At 37.8% G+C, this 26789-nt stretch overlaps 1 protein-coding gene across 2 annotated transcripts in view; it reads right to left on the bottom strand.

Annotated features, from left to right (window-relative positions):
- The window catches only part of IL7 (interleukin 7), a 45533-nt gene extending 27835 nt beyond the window's left edge, over nt 1-17698 (bottom strand). For both annotated transcript variants that reach the window (XM_026012819.2, XM_072734441.1), the window contains exons 1-2: nt 17568-17698; nt 11429-11562 (exon numbers count right to left, since the gene is read on the bottom strand). In XM_026012819.2, coding sequence (XP_025868604.1) covers nt 11429-11562; nt 17568-17577 — 144 coding nt within the window. In that variant the 5' untranslated portion in view covers nt 17578-17698. The remainder of the gene's footprint in view (nt 1-11428; nt 11563-17567) is intronic.
- Between the last annotated feature and the right edge of the window lie 9091 nt (nt 17699-26789).

Here is a 26789-nt window from a genome sequence, read left to right as displayed (position 1 = left end):
CAATCTGTCCTCTCACCCAGCAGTACATTTTAAATCATGAATACCAATAATACATACACCTTTAGACTCTATTGTGTGATCATCGAAAACAGTATGTTAAAGCTCACTATGAAGGTTAGAACATTTATAATGTCATTTCTTTGTTGTACTGAGATCATAGTGGTTGTGAAAACAGGTATGATAACATGTTTCAGCAGATTGAGAGTACTCACAATGTCACATCTTTACAAATTTTCTAATTAAATTCGCTCTATTCCCACTTGTTAGATTCATATAAATCTCTTTTCACTTTTCTGAATTAGCCAAGAATGTACAGAGTTTATTCAGTGCAAACAGACTAAGTTTTCTTCCATATGCCATGTAGACAAAACAGGACTATGTGATCCATCCACAGCTTTCTGCTTATGCTTTTTCTTTGTCTTTAATTTCTGTTGCAAATATGAGGTATTGACACAGAAAACCAGTGCAACATAGTCATGTTCTTGCTGGTCCAGATATGTGTATAAGCTCAAGCACAGGCCCAAGGTCCCAAATTTATAATCATTTGATTCATACCTGTATGCCTAGCATTGTCTCCAGAGACATCCACCATGGCAGGGTACTCAAATCCACAGTGGTCTCAATACTTACACTCTTTTCCAGAGTAAACTTTCACCCCCAAATATCTTGAACAACAAGTATCTTTTTGGTGTTGAATCTAGGTAACCAGTCAAATTTCTTTTCTCTCATAATGAATCAGTAGGTATCAGACAGGAACAATTCAGTCTTTCATAAAGAATCTAATATCATGGAGACGCAGAAAATAAGAGGCTGGGTTCTTAATCTCATACTGCCCAGGAAACTATCTATAGAAATGTAATTATTTCCTCCCTAGCAATTAATTGTACATACCAAGGGATTTTGGATTTGAAGAATTTATGTAGCCATAAAATAAGTGCTGCTAGTCTTCTTTTATTTTTTTAATGAATGAATGAATGGATTTTACTTTGTTTTCATACACTTTATTTTTAAAAAGTTTTAGGCTTACAGAAAACCTTGAAAAAAGGACACAGTTCAAATATATCCCCTCCCTCAATCCATTATTTATTTCCCCTTTATTAATATCTTGCATTAGTGTGGTATCTTTGTTATAGTCCATGACTCAGTATCATTACATTAACATCAACTTAAGTTCATAGTTCTACAATAGGGTTCTCTTTGTGCTATAAAGTCCTATGGGTTTTGACAAATGTATGTCATGTATCCACCATTACAGTGTCATATAGAATAGTTTCACTGCTCTAAAATTACTCTGTGCACCACTAATTCATTCCTACCTTCCTCCCTCCCCAATTTCTGATAACCACTGATCTTTTTTCTCTGTAGTTTTCCATTTCTAGAATGTCGTAGAGTGGGAATCATATGATATGTAGACCTTTAAGACTGAATTATTATTAATTTTTTGGAAGACTGAATTCTTTCATACAATATGAACTTAAGGCACCTTCATGTCCTTTTGTGGCTTGACAGCTCATTTCTTTTTATCACTGATTATATCCCACTGAATGGATATGCCACATTTTGTTTATCCCTTTACCTGCTGAAGAATGTATTTGCTTCCATTTGGGGCCAATATGAATAAATAACACCTTTATAAACATTAGCATGACAGTTTTAGTGTGGACACTAGTTTTCAACTCACTTGGATAAGTACCTAGAATCATGATTACATGGTATGACTATGTTTAACTCTGTAAGAAACTGCCAAACTGCCTCCCAAAATGGCTGTACCATTTTGTATTCCCATTAGTAACGAAGGAGAGCACTTCCTCTGCATGCCTGTCAGCGTTTGATGTGTGACTTGTTTTAGTCATTTTAATTATGATAGATTTTAGACATTCATCAGATGTGTGGTGCTACCTCACTTTTAATTTACAATTCCCTAATGACATATGATCTTGAGCATCTTCTGATATGTTTATTTCCTATGTATATGTCTTCTTTGGTGAAGTGTCTATTCAGGTATTTTGACCATTTTTTTTATTAGATTGTTTTTTTTTTTTATTAGATTGTTTCTATTGTTGAGTTTAAATGTTTTGTTTTTATATTTTGAATACAGATATTCAGATGTCTTTATCAGATATGTGTTTTGCAAATATTTTCTCCCAGGCTGTGGCCTGTTTTTTTTATTAACAGTGTCTTTCTCAGAGCAGAGTTTTGTTTTTTTTTTAAGATTTATTTATTTATTTTGGGGGATGTTAAGAGGGGCAAAAGGAGAGGGAGAGAGAGAATCTCAAGCAGACTCTGAGGGTGGAGCCTGACATGGGGCTCAGTCCCCAGAATTTGAGATCATGACCTGAGCTGAAACCAAGAGTAGGATGCTTAATTGACTGAACCACCCAGGCACTCCTCTCAGAGCAGAGTTTTACTTTTTAATGTAGTTCAATCTTATTTTTTTATTTCAAGGATTGTACTGTTGAGTGTTGTATCTAAAAAGTTATCACCACTTTCAAGGTTACCTAGATTTTGTTCCTATTTTATTTTCTATGAGTTTTATAGTTTCTGTGTTTTACATTTAGATCTATGATCCATTTTGAGACAATTTTGGTGAAAGCTGTAATGTCATTTGTATGTGGATATTCTAGTGTTCCAGCACTATTTTTTGAAAAGACTATCTCCAATTGAATTGGCTTTGATCTTTCTGTCAAAGATCAGTTCACTATATAAATGCTGGTTTCTTTTGGGCTTCCTATTCTGTTCTGTTGAAATGTCTATTATTTCACCAATATCACACTACTCTGATTACTTTAGCCTTATGATAAGTCTTGAGTTTAGATAATGTCAGCACTCTGTTTTCTTTTTCAATACTATGTTGGCTTTTCTGGGTCTTTGACATTCCATGTGAATTTAGAATCTGGTTGTTGATATCCACAGAGTAAGTTCCTGGATTTTGACTGAAACTGCTTTGAAGAACTGATATCTTAATGCTATTAAGGCTTCCTATCCATGAACACAAAATATCTCCAGTTATCTGGTTCTTCTTTGACTACTTTCATTAGGGTTATATCATTTTTCTCATAGAGATATTGTACACATTTTATTATAAAATAATAAAATACCACAGACTGGGTGGCTTAAACAACAGATGTTTATTTCTCACAGTTCCAGAGGCTGGAGAGTCCAAAATCAAGGTGCCAGTCTATTTAGTTCCTGGTGAGAACACTCCTCCTGTCTTGCAGAGCCATCTTCTCACTGTGTCCTCATATGATGGAGAAAGTTCTGATATCTTTTCTGATTCAAAGGCACTAATACTAACATAGGGGTTCCACCATCATGACCTCATCTAAGCCTAATTACCTTCCAAAGTCCCACCTCCTAAGACCATCATATTGGAGGTTAAAAGCTTAAATGTATAGATATTTGGACATTTGAGATCGCCCACATCATGAAGGGTAACCTGTTTTCCTCATAGTATATTGATTTAAATGTTAACATATAAAAAATACCTCTACAGCAACATCTACATTGCTTTTTGACCAAATAACCAGGTACCATAACCTGGCCATGCTGACACATAAATCACAATAATATTCCTTTATTATCCTTCTAATATCCATGGGATTAGTAGTGGTGACATTTCTTTTATTTCTAATATTAGAAATTTGCATAATTCTTGTTTTCTTGGTTAGCCTAGCTAGAGAAAATTTTACCAATTTTATTAATTTTTTTAAAGAACCAGATTTTAGTTTCACTGATTTTTTTCTACTAATTTCTTGTTTTCAGTTGCTCTTCTAATCCTCATCATTTCTTTTCTTCTTATTAATTTAGTTTTAATTTGTTCTCTCTTTTCTATTTTCCTAATGTGGAAGCTTAAATGATTGACTTAACATTTTTCTTCTTTTCTAATATATGCATTCAATGCTCTAAGCTCTGCTTTCACTGTATCCAACAAATTTTATTAATATGTATTTTCATTTAGTTCAAAATATTTTTAAATTTTCCTGAGAGATTTTCTTTGATCTGTATGTTATCTAATATGCTGTTTAATCTCCAAATATACCATCTATTTTTCTATTATTGATTTCCAGTTTAATTATGTTTTAGTTTGAGGACTTCACATGACTTCTATTTGCTAAAGGTTCATTAAAACGTGTGCAATGACCCAGAATATGTTTGAAACTTGGTGAATATTCCATGTGAGCTTGCAAAAAATGTGTATTATGCTGTTGTTGGATGATGTATTTTATAAATGTCAATTAGGTCCAGTTTTTATAGTACTTTTAGTTCAACTATATGCTTACTGATTTTGTCTGCTGAATCTGTCAATTACTGACAGAAGGGTGTTGAAGTCTATAATTATAATAGATTTATCTATTTCTTCTTGCAGTTTACCAGTTTTTGCTTGACAAATTTTGATGCTGTGGTTAGGGATATACATTAAAGATTGTATGTTTTCCTAAATAATTTACCCCTTTATTATTTAATGTCCTTACTTTATTTATTACTTATCTCTGATAGTCTTCTTACTGTGTTTTTTGTCTAAAGTAAATATAGCTACTCCAGCTTTCTTTTGATTAGCGGTAACATGCCTTATCATCTCATCTTTTTTACTTTTTTTCATCTTTTTTACTTTTAATCTACAGATATGTTTATACTTAAAGTGAGTTTCTTGTAGACAACACATAGTTGGCTCTTCTTTTTCTTTTTTCTTTTTATCCACTCAGCACGTCTCTATCGTTTAAGTAGTGTATTTTAATTTCATTTTTATTAAATAAAATAAAGTCATTAATAGAACAAAAAGACTTGCCTGTCAAAAGATAAATTCTCTTGTTAAATTGCAACTGATTCAGTCATACTGCTAAATTCTATACCCAGGACTCCTGTTTTATCTTCTAGCATAACCTGATACAAGAAGAACTAATTTAAGATTTGGCCAATTTAAATCTTTCCTTTATTAATTACAGCTAAACATATTTAAACATTTATATATATATAAATAAATATTATAAATATTATAAATATTTATATAATAATATTATAAATATTATTTATATATATATATAAATGTAATGTTTGACAAGAATTTGATCATTTGTCAGCAAACCAATGAAACGCAAGATCGAAGTTAATAGGTATTAGGTAAGAGATATTTTAAAGTGTTAAAGAGTTTTTGAAAAGGAGAGAAAGTGTAGTAGATTTGAATTTTGGGACAATAACTCAAATGCCAGCAAGAGGACAGATGCACATAGTGAGATACGCCAGGAACACCATGGAGGCTATGAAAGTGATTCAGTGATGTCTGATGACTATCTGAACTGAAACTATAAAAGTGATTCAGTGATGTCTGATGACTATCTGAACTGAAACTATAGTAGTGGAAGTCAATAGAGTGAATGACTTGGCAGGTGTTAAGCAAGGATACTGATCTTTAGGATTTGGTGATGGATGAGATGAAGGAGCAACGGTGCCAAGAATGATTCCAAGCTTTCAGCATTGAGAGACTGGGCAAATGAAAATGTTGTTACCTAAGACAGCGAATATGGATGCAAGAACAGATGAAAAGTGATAATTACTTCTCTATTATGTATGATGTACCAGTACAGTACCTCTGGGTAAAGATTCCTTATTTCTATCTAAATTAAACAGTGCTTAAGTTTATGAAAGGCGTGTAAAGTTTATGAAAGGCGTGTAAACCTGAAGGCCATCAATGCAAAGACAAAAGTTGAATCTGTGAAGGCCGCTTGAATAAAGATGCAGACAGACTTAAGGACATTGAAAACTGTAAAAGCTAATTATAACCTACTCATCATTGGATTTTATAATTTAATAACTTATAATAAAGTTATAACTAGACCGAGTCATTCCTAGAAAGTATTTGGTTACTCTCGCAGCCTTTATATTTTTAACCAGCCTCTGTTCTGGTGACTAAGAGTTATTTTTTTTTAGATTTTTATTTATTTTTGATAGTCACACAGAGAGAGAGGCAGAGACATAGGCAGAGGGAGAAGCAGGCTCCGTGCACCGGGAGCCCAATGTGGGATTTGATCCCGGGTCTCCAGGATCGCGCCCTGGGCCAAAGGCAGGCACCAAACCGCTGCGCCACCCAGGGATCCCAACTAAGAGTTATGTAATTCAACCATATAAGTCACATTTAGGCAAAATAATTTTTTATGGAAAAAAACTATTATATAATATTCCAAACTAGTTCATATTGAATATCAGAAAGGTTCCTGACATTTGATTCCTAACAAATTTCCAAAGAAACAGATGTTCAAGAAAAGAAACTTCTAGCCTATTTGAAACAAGTTCTGGGTTCTCATGACCTTATGGTGTTGATCTTAAATTCATGTATTATTTATCAAATATTATAATTCATATTGTTATTATGAAAAACTACTATATATATGCTCTATTGAACATTCTGTGGGATACAAAGATAAATCAAGCATAAACTGTCCTTAAGATACTTATGGACTAGTATGGGGAAATAAGACATAAACCTAGGTAAGTAGAAGGAGTATAGGGTTAAGAATCACAGACAATTTAAAAATAAAATTAAGAAAACAATCCAATTTACAACAGCATCAAAGACACATAAGATACTTAGGAATACATTTAACCAAAAGAATTCAAAGTTTATAGTCTGAAAAACACAAAATATTTGTTAGAAGAAATTTAAAAAGATCTGAATAAATGTAAAAAATCCCATGTTCATGTGTTCATGGATCAGAAGCATTGTTATGCATTGTTGAAAAGATAATACCCCTCCATTTATCTACAGGTGCAACAAATTTCCTATTAGAATCCCGACTGACTTCTTCCTAAGAACTGGAAGCTGATTCTAAAATTCATATGAAATGGCAAGGGACCTGAAATAGTGAAAAAAATTAGCAGTGCTTTACCCTGTTTTTCCTCATAATAATGAGCACATTTTCTAGAATTTGATTTCCAGTATTACCACTTGCCAGCTAGGTGGTCTCAGTTTCCTCATTTCAGAGAGTTGCTGTAGGAATTACATAAGTTAATACATGGAATGTGTTCACAAAAGCATTGGCCCATTGTACACCTTGATTTTGTCCTAGTTATTATTATCATCATCATCTCATAGGGGTATTGTGAAGCTCAAAAAAGATAATGTATGTGAAACTTTTTTTTAAATATTTTATTTATTTATGAGAGTCTCATACAGAGAGAGGCAGAAACACGGGCAGAGAGAGAGAGAGGTAGGCTCCATGCAGAGAGCCCGATGCAGGACTTGATCCCGGGTCTCCAGGATCACACTCTGGGCTGAAGGCAGACGCTCAACCACTGAAGCACCCAGCCTTCCCTATGTGAAACTTTTTGTAATGCACTGCTATTGTCACTTTGTATTATAGTGGCAAGTGTATCCAGCACCCTTATAGAGTATAGAAGAAGATCGACTATTAATTTTTTAGTGGCCTACACTGCACATAATAAATACTCAAAAATTAATATTCTAATTAAATGGTACCTTTATGATCAAATTACTATGGACTTTTGGTTTTGCTGAGAATAAAGTCTAAATATCATTGCATCAAGACCACTCTCAATCTTGCTATAAAGTATAGATCCACTTATGTCTTCTATCACTGGTCTTGAAAATGGAGCCACATTGGACAATCCACTGCCAACTATGCGAGGAAAACTTTAGAATTCTATCTACACGTAGTGTTTATCTGATCTTTTGTGAATTCTCGTTTTTTTATATATATCTTTTTTAATGTATGCAAAAATACTATGAAATACTCTAATATGTAAATAAATGCTTCATGTATATTGGAAGTGCAGGCTCACAAAATTTTTACTGAAGAGTATACTGTCAAAAGTCTGTGGAGATCAGAGTACTATCCCGCAACATGGTCTCCCTCCTAGCGCCAAGCCAATCTGTTCAGCTTCTCCTAGAACACAGCTTATATCTTTCTGTTCCCAAATCTAGTCTGCAACCAGTCTGTTTCAGATGACAGTATGGCAGCTACTCCTTTTCATGCTGCAACTTACATACTTCACACCAAAACTTATCCATCACTAAATAAAAGTTTCTTTAAAGAAGGGTCTATACCTAGTCTGTCATATCTACCCTGAAGCCCCACCACTTCACCATACAAAAGGGTTTTCTGTGATAACAGGCTCCGAACAGATGTTTGCTTCATGCATAAACTAACACAGATATTGCTATCAAGAGTCAGGAGAGTGTGCTGGTTAACAGCAGAGGCTCATATCCAGGTTCCGCCACTTATAAACTGGCCAGCCACAATCCTCGAATTCTTCCTCTGAAATTAAAGTAGTAAGAGTACCTCTCTTGTAGGCATATTGTGAAAGTCTATTTGGCTAGCACCTAAAACAAAGCAAGCACTTCATAGATATTAGCATTCCTATTGTCTCCCTGAGACTCAAACACAGTAATGTCTGTAAAGCATCTAGTACATGCGAAATGAATAAGTGAATGAAATTTTCTCTACTAGTCATTTTGATATGAATAATTCTTTGTGACTTCTTCTCCTTCCTCCTTACTTATCCTCTCAACTTTCTTGAGATTATCATGACACTTTTCACTTGGATTAGTTCATATACTCTTCCTCCCATACTCTTCAATGTCTTGTGAATTAGTCTCTTAAGAATAGCCATGTTTTGCTTTGTTTTTTTAAAAGATTTATGTATGTATGTATGTATGTATGTATGTATGTATGTATGTATTTATTTGACAGAGACAGAAGGAATGAGAGTGGAAATGGAGACAGAGGGAGAAGGAGAGAGAGTTGAGCAGGCTCTGGGCTTGTTCTCACAACCCTGAGATCAGGACCTGAGCCGAAACCAAGAGTTGGCCACTCAACCAACTGTGCCACCCAAGTGCCCCTCTTTTGCTTTGTCAAAGCAGTATCATTGTTGCTGCTGTTGTTCTTGTTGTTGCTGTGCATTTTAATGAGATAAACTACTCTACATTTCCATAAAAAATGTGCTATGAATCTGGTAGACAAAACTCTCCTTTTGGATTGCCAATAGCATTTTTTTTTTTGCAGTTTTACACACATTTATAAATATAATAGGATTAATTCTAGTTGATTCCTTACACAGATAATAAAATTAAATAAAAGCATTATCTTGACTCAAAAACATTAACTTAGTAGCATTAATTAATGCAGAAAATGTCAAAGGTCAAAACTTCATGAAATGCAAAACCAGATAATTATCATTTAATGTACACTTCTCTCCCTGTCAATGGGCAAAATTAGGGACCTCTATGGTCCCTGTTCTGTATTATCTTGAATTTCCCATATCTCTTCAAGAGGCAGAACAGTGAATTTCCCAGAGTCATGTCACTTCAGTATAAGTATGTGGAGAAGATGATAGTGGAATGGCAGAAGGGGCTAGATTAGATCATTTCCTTCATCTTATGAACATTTGAGAGGGTTTTCCTTTGCCACTTGGGCCTTCAAGAATTATCTTTTCAATATTTAAATAAACACATCCCATTATGTTGGTTCAATTCTTAAATGCTAAAAAAATTATTTTTGTTGGTGACATAATTGTGTAGAAAATCCCAAATGGTCAACAACAACACCTCTTGGAACTAATAAGTAATTATAGTAAGGTTTCGTGATACAAGGATAATATACAAAACAAAAGTCAATTGCTTTCCTATGTATCTGCAATGAACAACTGGAATTGAAATTCAAAACACTATGATAGCACCCGAGGTACAGATTTAAGAAAATGTAAAATGTAAACAAGGGATACCTGGGTGGCTCAGTGGTTGAGCATCTGCCTTTGGCTCAGGTTGTGATCTCCAGGGTCGTGGGATCGAGTCCCAAATCAGGCTCCCCACAGAGCCTGCTTCTCCTTCTCCCTCTCCCTATATCTCTGCCTCTTTCTCTGTGTCTCTAATGAATAAATACATAAAATCCTTTTTTTTAAAGATACTGTAAACAGGCTCTATATAAGGAAAAATATAAAACAGATGAAAGAAGCCAACGAAAGATCTAAACAAATGAAAAAGATATTTCACTATAAGAAGACTTAATAGTTAAGATGTCAGCTTAAACATGAATTCAGATACCTCACTGATCAAGATATACAGATGGCAATAAAGTATACGAAAAGATGTCCAACTTCCAAAGACACTAGGGAATTGTTGATTAAAACAATAAGATGCCACGACACACCTATTAGAATGGGTAAAATTCAAAATACAGACAACACCAAATACTGGTGAGAATGCGAGGCATTGGGGTGGGGGTGTCTCATCCACTACTGGTGAAAATGCAAAATGGTATGGTCATTTTAGAAGACACTTTGACAGTTTTATATAAAACTGAACATAATCTTACCATATGATCCTGCAATCACTTTCCTAGATATTTATCCAAATGAGTTGAAAATGTGTATCCATACAGAATCCTACACAAGAAAGCTTATAGAAGCTTTATTCATAATTGCCAAAAATGAGAAACAACCAAGACATGTCCTTCAATCAGTGAATGGAAAAAAAAAAAAAACTATTTTCCATCCATTCAGTGGAATCTTATTCAGCAATAAAAAATCATGGAGGAACCTTAAATATACATTGCCAAGTGAAAGAATCCAGTCTAAGAAAGCTACATCCTGCATGATTCCAACTATATGACATTCTAGAAAGTAAAAACTATAGAGTCCATAAACAGATTGGTTAAATAAGCGGACCACAAAGGATTTTTAAGGGCAGTGAAACTATTCTGTATGACACTGTAACGGTGGATACATAACACTGCATTTGTTAAAATCCATAGAACTACATAACACAAAAGGTGAACCCTGACGTCAACTATGGATCTTAATTAATAATATTGTATCAATATTGGTTCATCAGTTTAATGTACCACACAAATGCAAGATGTTAATAACAGGGGAAATTGTACAGAGGAAGAGTGGCTATACAATAATTCTCTATTTTCTGCTTAACATTTCTGTGAACTTAAGACTGCTCTAAAATACAAAATATATTGTAAAAAATGTCCACAGTAAATTAAAAAATAATTTACAGCAAATTACATACATACATGTGTATAAAATTCCTATATAATATATATACATATACAAGCATTCAGATGAAATAACAACACATCTCTTTTCATGATAGTTTTTCTTAATGTGTATTCTGCTATTTTCCCTCTCTACAGGGACTGTCAGCAGGAAGTGAGGAAATGCAGGTAGTTATGCTAAATTATGCTTTCAAGAAATGTAGTGAAGGGAACTAAGCTGAAATGGATAGCTGTGGGAATCTGAAGACTAAAGAATGACTTTAAAAGGATATAAATGATGCCGGCTATAAAAAATATGTAGTTAGTAGCTCATTAAATTTTGCTCCTTAGTTATTTCACTTTCTTTCAAGGAATATAGATGGATATTTGAATATGAAACTGTTAGAATGTGAGGAAAACAAACAAGCACATACCAAGTCATTGATGCTGATCATTAGAACGTGCTGATACTCTCTGCCGTCTTTGCCTTCAATATCACAATCAGAAGATGCTACTGGCAACAGAACAAGGATCAGGGGAGGAATTCCAAAGATATACCTAAAAGAAACTAAATTGAACAGTGAGTAAGAATAAGCTGAATTCTGTAAGTCATATTATATACTTCGTGTTGTTTCAATTGGCCTGATGATTTATTCCTAACAATATTTTTAAATGGATCTCAGCTTTAGGATAGTGTGGAAAGAACCCTAAAATCCAGCATTATGGAACAACCAAAGTAGGACGGCATTTTAGAGTTTAGATTTCTTCCACCTTTTTATTTAAAAATTACTCTTCGGAAAAGCACCATACAGGTGTGAGGAAAGCAGAGTCTCTCTGCCTCTGAAAACCACTCTAGAGCATAAATTAGTTTATTCAATTTTGGTTTATGTAGAACATTTCTACAAGAAAAGGCATCTACAGGTAAACAGGTAAATTACAGATAAAAGAAAGTTACAAATTTTTGATATTTTATCATTTATGGCATGTATATTTGTGTAAATCTTGATGATTGTCCGAGTACCCAGCCTCTTCCTAGAAGCAGCATTGCACATTTATTTCCATGGTACTGTACTATGATTATATTCTTTCTTTTTAATGATGGACCTGAAAGGGTTTACCCTTCCCAGAACTGCCAAAGGCGACATTTGGCAAAGGTGCCAAAGGTGACATTTACATTTTGACACTTTATCTTTTCAGTATATTCTTTGTTTCTGGAGTACCCAGAGACCCATATTTTCTACAACACAGCTGTCCTGCTTCTTGACATGTTAGAAAAACCCATTAAATAAATTTATTCATTAGTTAACATCCTGTTAACTAATGATTTATATCTATTTTTGATAAGCCTTCCTAGACAGGGGCAATTGTCTAATCAGAAGGAATGAAATCATAAATGGTATCATTGGGGCAGTAATAATGCACTGATGGAAAGCCAGCTATTCCCAGAGACATTAAAATGTGGTTATTAGAGAGACTTATTTCTTCATAAGTCTGCCAAAATGCCGTTTACATCTTTCTGCAAACTCTTGAGTTACGCTGACAATGTATTTCCTTTTAATTTCCCAAATAAAGTTTAACTGTACTTGATGAGTGTAAGACATTTCACATGTATATCTTTTCTGATTAGGCCTACAAACAATACTCTTTGGAACCCAAGGAGCTAATATTGTGACATATGTCAAAGTTCCCAAGAACATTATCATCTATTGTATCACTATGTGTCGTATACAAATCAATAGTACTCCCCAATAAATGATGTGCTATTTGTGCCACATATTTTGACAAATAGAGAAAGTAGCTTTAATAGCAGGTATGAGAATAAATATGAATCCTACATCTCATCTTCATATATCACAGATACTTGACAAGGTAAGAGGAACAAAATGAGACATGGAATTGATTCACAGCTCTGCCACTAAGCGTCTATATGCATACCAGCAGAATTCACTTAGGAGGTTAATAATGGTGATGATGATAGTTATGTTCAAGTACCTGTCATGTGCCTAGCACTTTGTTGCCTTATACTTCTCTGTAAAGATGAAAAGAGTCCTACAAATTAATCTCTTAAAAGAACCCAGAGAGTAGGTGCTAGGTCTGGATTCTAACCTAAGTTTACTGCCTCACCAGGATTTGATCAGAAATGGCCATAATCTTTTGATAACATGAAATTATGTTAGTTCTCTGAATGAAACCACTTCTATGTAATATTACATAGCTCTGCCTTTCTTGTGTACTACTGTTCCTTCATCCTGAAGATTCTCAGCCAATAGTCAATTGCTATTTATTTACTAGATCCTGACTTTGTAATTAGATTGGTATAGACCGCATAGATCCAAACTTCACTTTTTGTCTTCCTACAGGTGTCCAAAAGGTACACTTTGGAAAGAGTAAACAAGAAGTTGTACAACATATAACTTGAAATGAGTTTTAAGGGGAATATAATAAAATAATTAAATACTAGAATGAAAAAAGGGACATTTTTACTATTCTACATAAATATTATTTTAAAGGTCCACCTTTTAGGTTTTGACAAAGGAGTTTATTTTCTACTGCAGCTGTTGTGTCCTCTTCACCCCAATTTTCAGCAATTAGTGCTCCTCAAGTTCATATTGACCCATTTATTCACTGAACAGCATTTACTGGTGCTTTCAATGATGGCTTAGTAGAAAAAGTTAATCTTTTTTTTTTAAGGTTTTATTTATTTATTCATGAGAGACAGAGAGAGAGAAGAGAGAGAGAAGAGTCACAGGAACCAGGCAGAGGGAGAAGCAGGCTCCATGCAGTAAATCCACTGTGGGACTCAATCCTGAGAACCCAGGATCACACCCTGAGCCGAAGGTAGACGCTTAACCATTAAGCCACCCAGGTGTCCCAACTTGATCTTTTTTTAATGTATTACAACTAGTTTCTCAGTTCTGAAACATAATTTGCCTTGGGGCGCCAACTGGCTCATTCAGTTAAGCATATGACTCTTGATTTTGGCTCAGGTCATGATTTCACAGTGTCGTGAGATAGATCAGGCTCTGAATGTGGAGGCTGCTTAGGATTCTCTTTCTCCCTCTTCCTCTGCCTCTCCCCCCTCTTGTGTGCTCTCTCTAAATAAATAAATGAAATTCTTTTAAAATTCTTTTAAAAAATGAAACATAATTTGCTTTGTCTGTAAGAGCGTCTTGTGTTGCCACTATTGTTAAATAGGTTAGCTCCAGATGGACTAGGGCAATATAAAACACAGAAGGTTGGAGGATGGAGACTTGGGGTTTTGGCTTGGTATGACAAGGAGCCATATGACAATGGGTGGTGTGACTGAGTGAATGACGGTGTCCTTTAAGCTTCATTTGACTGATCTGTAAAATAAAAACTTTAGACTAAATGCTCTCTTAATGTCCCTTTCAACTTTCAAGCACCTAAATTCTAAGAATCTCCCTGGCCATCCCAATAAAATATTTCTTTAAATCACCTCTTGGATAATACTGCAAACATACCCAGGACTTCAGACATACATCTTGCAGGTTCTCACCTCTCAAATCAACAACTGCAGTTTAGTCTGCAATTGAAATCTTTTCCCCACACCATATTAATATTGCCTAGTTTGAGCATGCTTTTGACATTGTTGTCACAATAGGAAAAAAACTCTGCTTTTATTCTCTTTTGTTTTGTTTCAGATTATGCATAGACACTTGCCCCTTCCCTGACCCTGAACTTTTCTGTAGGTTGCAGAAAAGACAAACCATAAGGAATAATGCAAGGCAAGCTTGGGCTTGTGGAATTTTGTCTTTAGATTTCCTGAAGGGATTGAAAGTGGAGAATTTGTTTTCAGTAGGGAATTTGGTTAAACCAGAATGATGGCTGTCTAAAAAATTCTTGCTGGTTTTTAATTTAAGCCAAATAATACACTCAATCCTCAGATGCATCAGTTATGGGGTCAAAGTGAACATAAATACATTAGTTTTTACAGTCTAACAAATCCAATCTTTCATCATTTTAAGGACCCCTAAGTGCTTACTGAATATCCATTATAAACATTTCATAGACCCATTTTCACTGGGAATTAAAAAAAAAAATACTCAAAAGACACTCAGGATGGAACAGAACACATTATCTGAATATATGCGACTTGGCTTTAATACAAACAACTGGCACAAGCAAATTGGTGGATAAAGAAAAAAAAAGTTGATAAGCAGAAAACAACCATAGGTCGTATGGAAGTCAGCTCCTTAAGGTTACAAACATAAATTTGATTATCCTCATATAAAGAAATCTAGTATCTGCCACAATCAATAGTAATACTGCACTGTAAACTCTATCCACAAATCCCATGATAAACACTTAAAGACATTTCTGCAGCCATCCTATGATATTGCATACAATATTTCACTTAATCTTACAACCACTTCAGGAGATAAGTACTACCCATTATTCACAGTTCTGCAGATAGAGAATCTAAGGAACAAAGAGGCTTTCCCCATATATAATATGTATAGTAAGAGACAGGTTAAAAAGTTTAGAAACTCAGCTTTTAGCCACTGAGCTGCAGTGCTTCCTCCAAAAACTATTGTGTGTGTGTGTGTGCGCGCACGCGCGGAGTCAAAGGAATGTACAAAAACCCATCTTTTTCCACGTGGACTTTGCTAAGGTGCTCCCTGGCCAAGCTCTGAAACACTGCACCATGCACTCATTTCAGAAAAGCAGATACTAAATATTTGTTCTTACTACACCAGGTTATGTGTCATAGGTAAGATCAGAAAAAATAATCTCATGTGCATAAGTGTGAATGAGACATATAAATTGTTCCTAGACAATAGCTTTTTCCATTTTTATTGAAGATACTGAAACACTTATGTGGTACCATGTGTAACTTTCCTTTGTACCTGTTCAGCCTTTCTCATCTTTCTCAGTGCCCTGTTCTTCCTACCATTCCATTTTTAGTCCTCAAATATGATTAAATTGCCTAAACTAGATAGCACCCTTGAGTACCACCTAGTAGGGCCTCAGCTCCTTCAACTCCCCAAAGCAGCAGCAAAGAAAAAGTTGAGAGAGGAACTCTATCCTTAAGCTTCTCGTGAAATCTCTTGGAACAAAATGCAAAAGCCACACGTTATAATCATTATTATCCAAAGTGGAGACTTCAAATATTTTGCTTGCTAATAACAACTTTCGGTAAATGAATTACATAGATACACTTCAAGAAATAAAGCTCTTTGTTAATAATGCACACCCAAGCTTCCCTTTTCCTTCCTTCCTTCCTTCCTTCCTTCCTTCCTTCCTTCCTTCCTTCCTTCCTTGCCTTTCCTTTCTTTCCCTTCCTTCCTTCCTTCCTTCTTCTTTTCTTTTCTCCTTTTCTTTTCTTTTCTTTTTTTCTTTTCTTTTCTTTCTTTCTTTTCTTTCTTTTTTCTTTTTTACCTCTTCACTCAAATCGGAGATGATGCAGGAATTAGAAGCAAGAGCTACAGGGAAAGAACGAAATGCAGGAGATCCATGGCATCGTGAGGCTGATGGGGACACACCTAACTTCCAATTCTGTAGTAAGCTACTGGAGGGCACCCATAGCCAATTCTTTTCCATAACTGTCTTCCATCCTCTACCCCCCCCACCCCCCACCCCCCCCCCCCCGCCGTTATGTTGCCGCTGACCTAGTACTGGGCGATGCCAATTCAAGATCCTTTACTACCTATGAGAGAGGAAAGGCTCTTTGGAGCTAATGGTGTCGCCTAGAAAGCGCGCGGCCGGGGCGTGAGAGGGAAGAGCACCGTGCTCCCTCCTCCCGCACCCTCCTCCACCCGTCTAGTCTCTCTTTTTTTTCTTTTTGCTTGAGGAAGTATCTGGTACAAGACAGTCCAGTCCCGCTCCGCAGAGCGCGCCCCCGCAGCTCCCGTGCTCCCTTCCTCGCCTCCGCTCGCCGTGGCCGGGCGGGCTCCGTCCGCGCTCCCCCGCGCTCCCCCGCGGCCCCCGTGCTCCCCCGCGCCCCCCGCGCCCCCGCGCCCCTCCTACCCCGGGCCCCGGGTCCGCACCGACGCAGCACCCTAGCGCGCGGCGCGGCTCTCGAGCTCAGCCTTAAGCGTGTTGAACCCGGCCTCCGCCACGGGGCACCCGCAGCGGGGAAACCACCCAAGCCCCCCAACTCGTCTCCCTCGGTGCCGGCCCCGAAGACTCGGGTTCCCGCCCCGGGCACCAGGTACGGCCCCCGGTCGGAAACTCCCAGCCTCGCCGAGGGGGCGAAGCGGGGTTCCCAGAGCCCCGTCCCGTGGGAGCTTCGCTTTCACTTCCGTCGACAGGAGGGACCCCCCGGGCGCAGGTACCTGGCCCCGCCCCGGGCGCCGCGAGCGCTGGGGCACCGGGGCTGCGGGCGGCCGCCGCCGAGCGGCGCGGAGGCTGCGGCGCTCGGTGCCCCCGCGGGGGCTGCGCCGCCGGGGCAGGTGGCTGCGGGCCGGGCTCGGGGCGCGGCGGCGCCTGCGGGGGGAGCGCCCGCGCCCGCGCGCTCGGCGGGTCCAAAGTGCGAGGCCGGGCTGTGCCCGCGCGCGCCCGGGGCCGCGTCCCCGAGGCCCCCGCCGGCTGCGCCCGGAGCGGAGCGCTTACCATGGAACATGGTCCGCGGGAGGCGGGCGAGGTCATGGTGACCGCCACTGCAGCAGGAGCACGCTCTCCCCGCCCATAGTCGCCGCCGGGGCCCTGGCGCCCCGCGGAGCTGCTGGGAGCGGACGCCGGCCCGGGCGCTCTCTGCCGCCGGGTCCTCTCACCCTCGCCGCGCCTGCTGCTTCATCCATCCCCAGGGGGGCGGCACACACCACGGCCCGGCTCCGCGCTCTGCCTTTCCCATAACTTCCGTGCGGTCCGCCGGCAACGTACTTTCAGTTTCTACTTTGCGCTGGGTCTGCAGGTTCGGTCTCCGGGTTCACCACCCGCACCCCGGGGGTGCCCGCACCGCCCCCACCTCTCGCGCACCTGCGCGCTCCCCGGGCTCTCCCTGCGCACCTGAACCGGCACCAGAGGAGGGCGCGAGTTGCCAAAGCGCCACGGGGGGAAAGGAGCCGGCTTGTGAATGAGCCCTACCCCGGGCGAGAGACTTCCCAGATGACCTCTGACCGTCTTGGCAAAGCTGGGCGCCTTGGGATCTAAAAGCGCTGCTTGCCCATCTGTCCGCGGAAGCCACAAACGTGTCGGGTGAAAGGAGGCGTCACAGCTCTCGCCGCGGATGGAGTGGACGGTGCCAAGACGCCTTGAGAGAGACAGAGAGAGAGAGAGAGAGAGAGAGAGAGAGAGAGAGAGAGAGAGAGGGAAGTAAGGAAAGATTAAAAGGGTCACGCCCTCAGCCCCTCAACCTCAGTAATCAGTCTCTTTCTGCCCTGTGTTTTGTAGATGCACCTGCCCAGGTGAGACCTCAAAGAAAAGTAATCCTGTGGGTGCATCAAATCTGGTAAGTGGTGTTTTGGAATCCAGAAATCAAAGCCCACGTTAGGGGGAGGAATTGCAGACTGACTCTAATAAGAGTTCCTAACCATGACTCCCTTATCTATGCATTTATCTGAATTGGCCAATGAAGTCGTACTAGACGTTTTTGCTGTGTTTTACTGAGGAGTTAAATTTTTTTTTTTTCCCTAAGGCTGAATGATTTTAGTATTTCCTGTTTGAATTTGCTTTCGGATATTCTGCAGGAACCCTGCTTAAAAGAACGTAGGTAAAGTAGTAACAGTGATGGTGATAATGGCTGTCATTTATCTAGCATTTACTCCATGCTAGTATTATGCTGAGCATTTTATGTATATCCTCTCACCCAAAATTTTCTAAGAGTAGACAATTTTCTTATCTGCGCTTCACAGATGTGGGAACTGCGACTTCCTAAAGTAACTTGCCCTAGTTCACTTAGCTAGTTAGTAGCAGAACTTAGAGGCAAACCTGCTAGCTGTATTCTGGCTCTGGAGTGCATGCTTGCAGCCTCTGTGTTAGTTGTCTTTGTGAATAATGTGGAAATTGATGCCCAGAAGGGAAGCAGGGTCAGGAATCATGTGGGCGTGTCTTTGCCCCACTGTGGGGGACCTCAGGAAAGCTTCCTGGAGTTTCTGACTTCTAAATTGAGACTTAAGCAGGAACTGACCTAGGATGTGAACATTCCAGATTCTGTTATAGTGTGAACAAAGGAAAGAGGAAAAGAAAGGACAGAGAAAGAGAGAATAACAGTGAAAGAGTGAGACGGAGTTGCTCAAGTCTGAAGCTTAGATCTCCCATTTGATTCCTTTTTTTTAGTCTCACTTCTCACATGGAATCCTTAGGCAAGTCTTGTCAACTCTACCTCTAAAAGAAGTCCTGAATCCAAGCCGTTCACTCTGTGAACTGCCCATGGGGAAACCATTAAGGTCCTGCTGTCTAGGGGATCTTCCAGCTTTCACTCTTGCTTAGGACCCCTTCACTCTCTCCATAGCAGCAGGATATTTGATTTACACAATGTCACCTTCTGGGACCGCCCTCTGGCCACTTCCCACTGTATACTAAGCTTTCGAGGTTGTCCTGTATGCTCTGGGGGCTACTACATTCTCTGATCCCCTCTGGGACACAACTCACTCCGCTCTGGCCTTTTTCTTCCCTGTGGCCCAGCCAAGCCTCTGTCCACTTAGAACAATATCCAGCACACAGGCATTCAGAAAGTATTGTTGAGTGACAGAATGAGAGAGAACAACTGTATGAGAATGCATGAATGAGCATATGCATGAAAAGAAAATATGCAAAGGCAGAAGGAAAATAGAAGGAAAGAGGAGAAGGAGGAGGGAAGCAAATGGGGACAGGAGACAGAATGGGATGGGAAACGCCAAATATTTCCATTTGACTGGAGCCTAGAGTGAGAGGTGGGGAGTGGAGAAACGAGGATGGAGTGACTATTAAAAATGAATTCTGTAACTAAACACACTTAGATTGGTTATTTATTAATTTAAAATCCCTGACAGCAGCATTCAGGTATGTAATTGCACATAGCCTCCATCTTTTTTTTTTTTTAATACTTTTCAAGGACAGATAAAAGAACATCCATCAATAACCTCCTTAAGAGAAAATTCATCTTCCTTTTTCATGAAGAAAATAAATATATTTATAAATAAAACCCAGCAGAATAAGGGTTTGTGAATAAGTCAAGAAGAAGACATATAAATTCCACCCTAAACTTTGACCCCAAATGTGAAAAATCTCTTGGGAAAAAGTATTCATAAAGCATTTAGAATTTTTATTGGTATATGAAAAGGGATACATTCTAACTCCTTCAAGTCAGTATTTTTCTGTGTATGAGGGAATTAATAGCATTTTGAAAGAATTCCCAAATGAGGTTTTAAATTAGTGGTTGATATTCTGATAAGCTGAACATTTTCTTTTATAAGACAGATGGACAGGATTAAATATTCTATGAATTTTTATATGCTAATGTTTTATGATTGGAGAAATGGAGTGGTTACTCTAATGTTCACTGGTTAGACTCATAGACTCAATGAATTGTGCAAAAAAGTCGACACAGAGACAAAAACAGCACATAGTTTGTGAATTACAACCAATATATATTAGAAGAGAGGACATCTCAGAATGATTTATGCAATGTAATAGAAAACATTGAAATAATGATAATTATAATAATGATAGGAATGTTTCCTTAAAGGAAGAATTGTTAAAGATTAATCAATGTATTTTTAATTGTTCTATAATCTTTAGTCAAATTAGTCAATTAGTGGTACCTGAAAATATTTTCTTGATTAATTATCCAAAATATTTTTGCCCAACCTAATATGACTATTATTTATAATCTGAGATCTGGGTGCTAGCTATCTTTCTTCTATGGATATTTTTTGAAGTTCCTATGACTTAATTTTCCAGGCATAATACACAACGTATTTCAAACACAGGCCCACACAGACATACCACATACACATAAAGCCTCATGTGTTCTGTGTAGTCGCACAGGGGCCTGTGTGGAAGGGCTCCCTGTTTGGTTTAATACTCTGCTATAACTGTCTTGGAATTCTTGATTATTTTTGGAGAAGGGGACTTTCATTTTCACTTTGCATTGGGCCCTACAAATTCTGTAACTGATCATGCACACACATACATGCATGTCTTCAAGGTGGTTGCAGTCCAGTGTGGGAAAACATGTTAAATGCGTGACTTTAAAAGATAAAGACTATTATGAAAAGGGAAGGATGAGATGTATTTCAAACAAGGGTTTAAGGCAATCTAGATCCATTTGAAAAATTAGTGAAACTAGGAACCAGAAAAGGCTAATTTACCTGTCTGGTGGAAAAATCTAAGAGCTTACTTAGAGTAAGCTCTAAGTGGATGACCTATAATTCTAAATTGTATCTGTTTGATTTTCAATCGTATCTGTTGAGCTTGAGGATAGATTTTGAATTTTATCAAATGACTACTGAGAATGTATTTACATGGTCATGTTTTTTCTAGTTGTCTTTTTAAAGAAATTATAAATTTACTGTACTGTTAAATTCAAGGTGCTAATATTTAACAGATTTCTGCAATTTTGTTTGTAATTGGTAAAGGTTTGTTCTTCATATGATATTTAGCTAGGCTTGGGCTATTTTGTAAAATTTTCTTAGTTTCATAAAGGGATGTGGAAATTCTATTGTTTTCTAAAACGGTGTTTAATCATTATATGAACTGTTTGTTTCTGAATGATCGACTCGAATTTAACAATAAGATATACTTGATTTCATGGGATGCAGCCCAGGGGTAGGATGAGACTGTCAGTTTGAAGCATTAGAAGAGTCAAAAGAAAAAAAGTTTCTTACAAGGCTGAATCCGAATATTAGGAACTCTGCCAAAAATATGTATGCCCGCATATCGATGATTGCAGGAGCCATGAAAATGAATGAAATCATCCAACTTAGAAGAAGAGAGAGAGAGAGAGCCAAATGCCAGGAGGGACCATGAGATACAAACATTAGGGGTAGATGGAGAAACGGGTGCTCACCAACAAACTGACAAATAGTGGATAGCAGAGTGGAAGAGGCAGAAGTCACTGTCCCCGGATAGAATTTAAAAATAGGTATACAATGGAATATTACTCAGCAATTAGAAACGACAAATACCCACCATTTGCTTCAATGTGGATGGAACTGGAGGGTATTATGCTGAGTGAAATAAGTCAATCGGAGAAGGACAAACAGTGTATGTTCTCATTCATTTGGGGAATATGAATAATAGTGAAAGGGAATATAAAGGAAGGGAAAAGAAATGTTGGGAAATATCAGGAAGGGAGACAGAACATAAAGACTCCTAACTCGGGGAAACGAACTAGGGGTGGTGGAAGGGGAGGAGGGCGGGTGTTGGAGGGGAATGGGTGGCGGGCACTGAGGTGGACACTTGACGAGATGAGCACTGGGTGTTTTTCTGTATGTTGGTAAATTGAACACCAATAAAAATTAATTAAAAAAAAATAAAAATAAAAAAAAATAAAAATAGGTTAAGTAAAAAAAAAACAAAAAAAAATAAAAAATAAAAATAGGTTAAGTAGTTAGAATTTCCAAATGTCACAAAAAGATCGAACAAAATGAAGATTGAGAAGTGTGTCCACTGATGTGGCAGGGTAGAGATTGTCTGTGGTCCACATGACAAGAGTTTGAGAAGAGCAGGGTAGATAGAGGCAGTATTCCAATTTGTCGGGTACAAGGAAAGATGTAAAGAGAGGAGACAACTTTTAAAAGATCCGTGGCAAAGATAAAAGAAATAGGAATAATAGTTTGAAAGACATAATGGAAATTTCCATTTTCATGCATGAGAGGTACTAGAGCATATTTACATATTAATTGATAAAATTCCATTCTTTGGAAGAAGTAGGAAAGGATGGAACCTAGAAACTCAAGATACCTGGTTTATTTTTTTCATATCCTCCCTTCATTGTTCTCCCCTCTTTCATTTTAGTCCTTAAATTGTGTGATTCTAAACAGTCAGAATCCACTATAAATCTGGTGTCTAATTTTGTGTTTCTTATTGAAATGTCCCCTCTAACCTCAGTTGTGTACTCTGGGTGGAGTATTGGCTAGTGTAAGAGAGAAATATTTCCCAAATTGCCTTTCAGAAGGAGAAGCAATATCTTAGGTAGTTTGCATTATCCAATCCTTTTTTCACACTAACGGATATATTGCTGGCAATCAGAAGTTTCCTTTATATACTAAATTTTGGAGGAACTGTGCTTTTAACCATTGCCTTTATAGATGATTAATTAAGGAAGATTACACTTAGGACCATTTTCTCCATGTAAATTATTTGAAGAAAATGCGAAAATATTCTTCTTTATTACTTTAAAATCCCTGGACAGAGTCCCTTTATATCATCCAGTTACTATGTGAAGATGCTGAGTTGTTCTTATGAGCCCTTTGGACAATAGTGACAGTGTCTTATTCAACCTGGAATTCTCTGAAGTCAATAGAATTCCTTTCAAGTTACAAATTCGTCCTAAGTATGACTTGTAGAAAATGGAGATATCAAACTGCACAAGTCTTGACTTGCTGTTCTTACAGAGAATCAGTGCTCTGGGCAAACCCGTGTCAATATCTAAGAATGTTATAATACTAAGTACTGACTGGCATTAATATGTCTAAGGTTCTGGTAGGCTTGTCAGTATTGTTATTTAATATAAATTTAGACTTTTTTAAAGATTTACATATTTATTTTGGGGAGAGAGAGAGAGAGAGCCTGAGTGAGCAAGAGGAGAGGCAGAGAGGGAGAGGGAGAGAGAATTTCAAGCAGACTCCATGCTGAGCCCCGAACCCACATGGAGCTCGATCTCACCAATCCTGAGATCATGCCCTAGAGCCAAAACCAAGAGTTGGTCGCTTAACCAACTGAACCATCCAAGCACCCTGAATTTAGACTTCTTTTTCTAACATGGAAGGCTGTGTGTCCTATTTAAATCCTTTTATTAGAAAGGATTGAATTAGAAAGTTAGTTGAATTAGAAAGTTAGTTCAATCTGCCTCTCCTTATGGCAAGCCAAGTTGTTGCAGCACATTTGTCATTGCATTGGACTATGATTGGACTCTCAGAACATCCATTAACTCATGTATGATTAAGTGTTTTGCAGTAGTAATTAAGTCCATAAATGGTAATCTAAAAAGAACTTATACTTTCTTGAGTTCTCAGGGTATCAGTCATTGCTCTATGCCAATAGTGTGTTGATTAACTGGCATCCCATGAGCCTGGAACTACCACTAACATGCTTGCCTAAAATTTTAACATATTAGCTGGTAGTGACATATACACCTCAATGAGAAGAGCACAAAAATGGAAGTCTTCAAGAGATCAAAACACTGAGCTGTTGAGTTGGTGTATCAGAAAATGGTTTCGTCAAACAATGGAGCCGAGTGTCATAGGTTTCTTGAGTAATATGCCCTCTGAAATGGCAGTTCTATGCTTTGATTTCCTTATTTATTTTACTATGTTAGTAATTCTCCCTAATGTTTAACTAACAAGTTTTATAATCATGTCTTCCTCATTAGATTATTTTTCTGACAAACACTTTTGTTCCTAGTCTGTCTTGGATAAGACATTGTTTTACCAGTGAAATGTAATATTTTCTATTTCTTATTTCCTTCTTTTCAGAATGATACTCTGCTTCATTTTCTTTCAGAGACTTTAAAACTTTTATTCATATTAGAAAAGTGAGGATCTTTTGCTTCCAATTCTAAACTACCCCATATTAGAACTTTTTTTTAAATTTTAAAGTAAACTTTATGAAATTAGGGCTGTTTACCAAAAACAAATGTATCCTCGTGTATTAACCTATTTGAATTTGCTTTCTAAGATTTTGAGTATATATTTTTTTTCATTTTAGGTACATGATCCAAGTGACCTATGATGAAACCTAACAAAAATCAAGACAAAAACAATATTGTGCATACTGGTACATTGATCATTTAAGAACAGTCCTCTGAGACTAGAGGTTTTTGCAAGCATTATTCAATAGCTCTGAGATATAAACTGGTGACTTTAAAGTAAGATCTCCAAACAATCAAAACAAAGCAAAATTGAGGACTTTGAAGAGCCATAAGACACTATCAGAAGGCAAAAAAATATTAAAGGGCCCAAAAATATCTCAGGAGGTTTAATCTAGAAAAGCACTAGGAGATAACAGAGTAGAGCAAATTCATAATTTTGCTACTGTTATTGTCTCAGTTTGCAAGCTCCTGGGAGACTCCCAGGTGTAATCTGAAACTGGCCCATGTCCTCAGAGGAGAGAGAGAGCAGAAGAAAGAGGCAGGCCACTCCAGGGGGGCAGGGGGCTTGTCTTGGATGTCAATAAGACATGTAGATCTCCATGCCTGCCCAAGTTTATATAGATGTGGCTTCAATCGCATATGCCATCTAGATGATCTTAATACCACATCACTATTTCAAGCCTATATCCTCTGGGAGGTGGAGAGGCAAGCAGAGCCAACATTCCAAGGGTTGGGAGCAATGAAAGCAGTGAGGAATCTCTGATTTGAGGGTCCAGTTCAAGGCCAACCACCAGTCACATCCTCCCAGCGACCTCTTCCAATATAATATTATAGTTGCTTCGTGTTAATATTAATTGAGACTATCTTCTTTATGACATTAGTTTTCTCTAGGTCTTTTGATGCCCTTAATAAATATTTGTTTTGACTTTAATTTGGCTTAATACAATTCTCTTTTTTCCTCCTTCTAATCTTTACTGAATATTAAACTGTAAAAGGAAATAAACCTCATGACAAACCTGTTCTTACAAGCAGATATTTTTGGCAGTTCTCGTTTGGTACTTTATTCTACTGTGGGGTGCAGTTAATTCAATACACCATATCATTAAATGGAATTAACTGGACCTTTGCTTTTCCACGGTAGTAAGTACTAACTCAAACTGTGTTTTTCTGCAATGGATTGTTGCTGAAGTGAGTATCTTCCACTGAAAAAGCACAAACAGAATGTGGTATAGCTGTTCTGGCTGTGCATTTTATGTTACTAGAAATAAAGATCAGATAGTAAGAACACAAAATGATCATCAGTTTCACTCTTTCAATGGTATTTAAAACATCCTGAGCTGCTTTTATCTGCTTACAACTCTACATGTGCTATATACATTCTAGGAAGAGGTACAAAGGAAATGTCGTAAGGATTGCTTTTGCCATCCTGAACCTCAGTAATCAGGGGTTACCCTTTTTCCTAAGAATAGTCAAGATTAGCACATAAATGTGTTCAAGTCTTTCCCAACCCTAAATAACACTTCTTTTAATTCTGCACATAGTTATCAAGTAACACTATCTGCCATACACTGTCCTAGGTACTTGAATAGATCAGTGTATAAAAGAGACAAAAATAATTTCTGTTAAATGGAGTTTACATTCTAGGGGAAACATAAACAAGAGAAAAGTAAGAATTATATAAAATTCAAAAAATTACTAAGGTCAATGGAAAAAAAGTAGGCTCAGGGCAGGGGATTTGTGTCAGTGGAGTGGAGAGGGTTAGGGAAGAGAGGTGTGATTTTGAATAGGCTTCAATAGGAAAGTGACATTTGAACAAACACTGAAAGGAGGTAATTGAATGAGTTGCATGGATGTCTGTAAGAGGAATCTTCTGGTGAGAAGAAATCCAGCACCAAAGCTCTAGGGTAAAGATGCCTGAAGTCTTTATGCTTTCGGCTTGTAATTACTTTCCTTTCTCCTTCATTTCTTTTGTACCAAACTCACTGAGTAGTTTACATTTCCAGTTTCCACTCCTATTCATTTTCACTCCACCACACCCCGACTTCTGTCTACCATTTTCCAGCTCCTCAGTGAATTAGTTGGTTAATTGTTGATGATGT

This window comes from Vulpes vulpes, chromosome 13 (assembly GCF_048418805.1).
Source record: "Vulpes vulpes isolate BD-2025 chromosome 13, VulVul3, whole genome shotgun sequence".
NCBI lineage: Eukaryota > Metazoa > Chordata > Mammalia > Carnivora > Canidae > Vulpes > Vulpes vulpes.
Note: the sequence above shows the minus strand (reverse complement) of the source record. Positions and strands in the feature narration are given on the sequence as shown.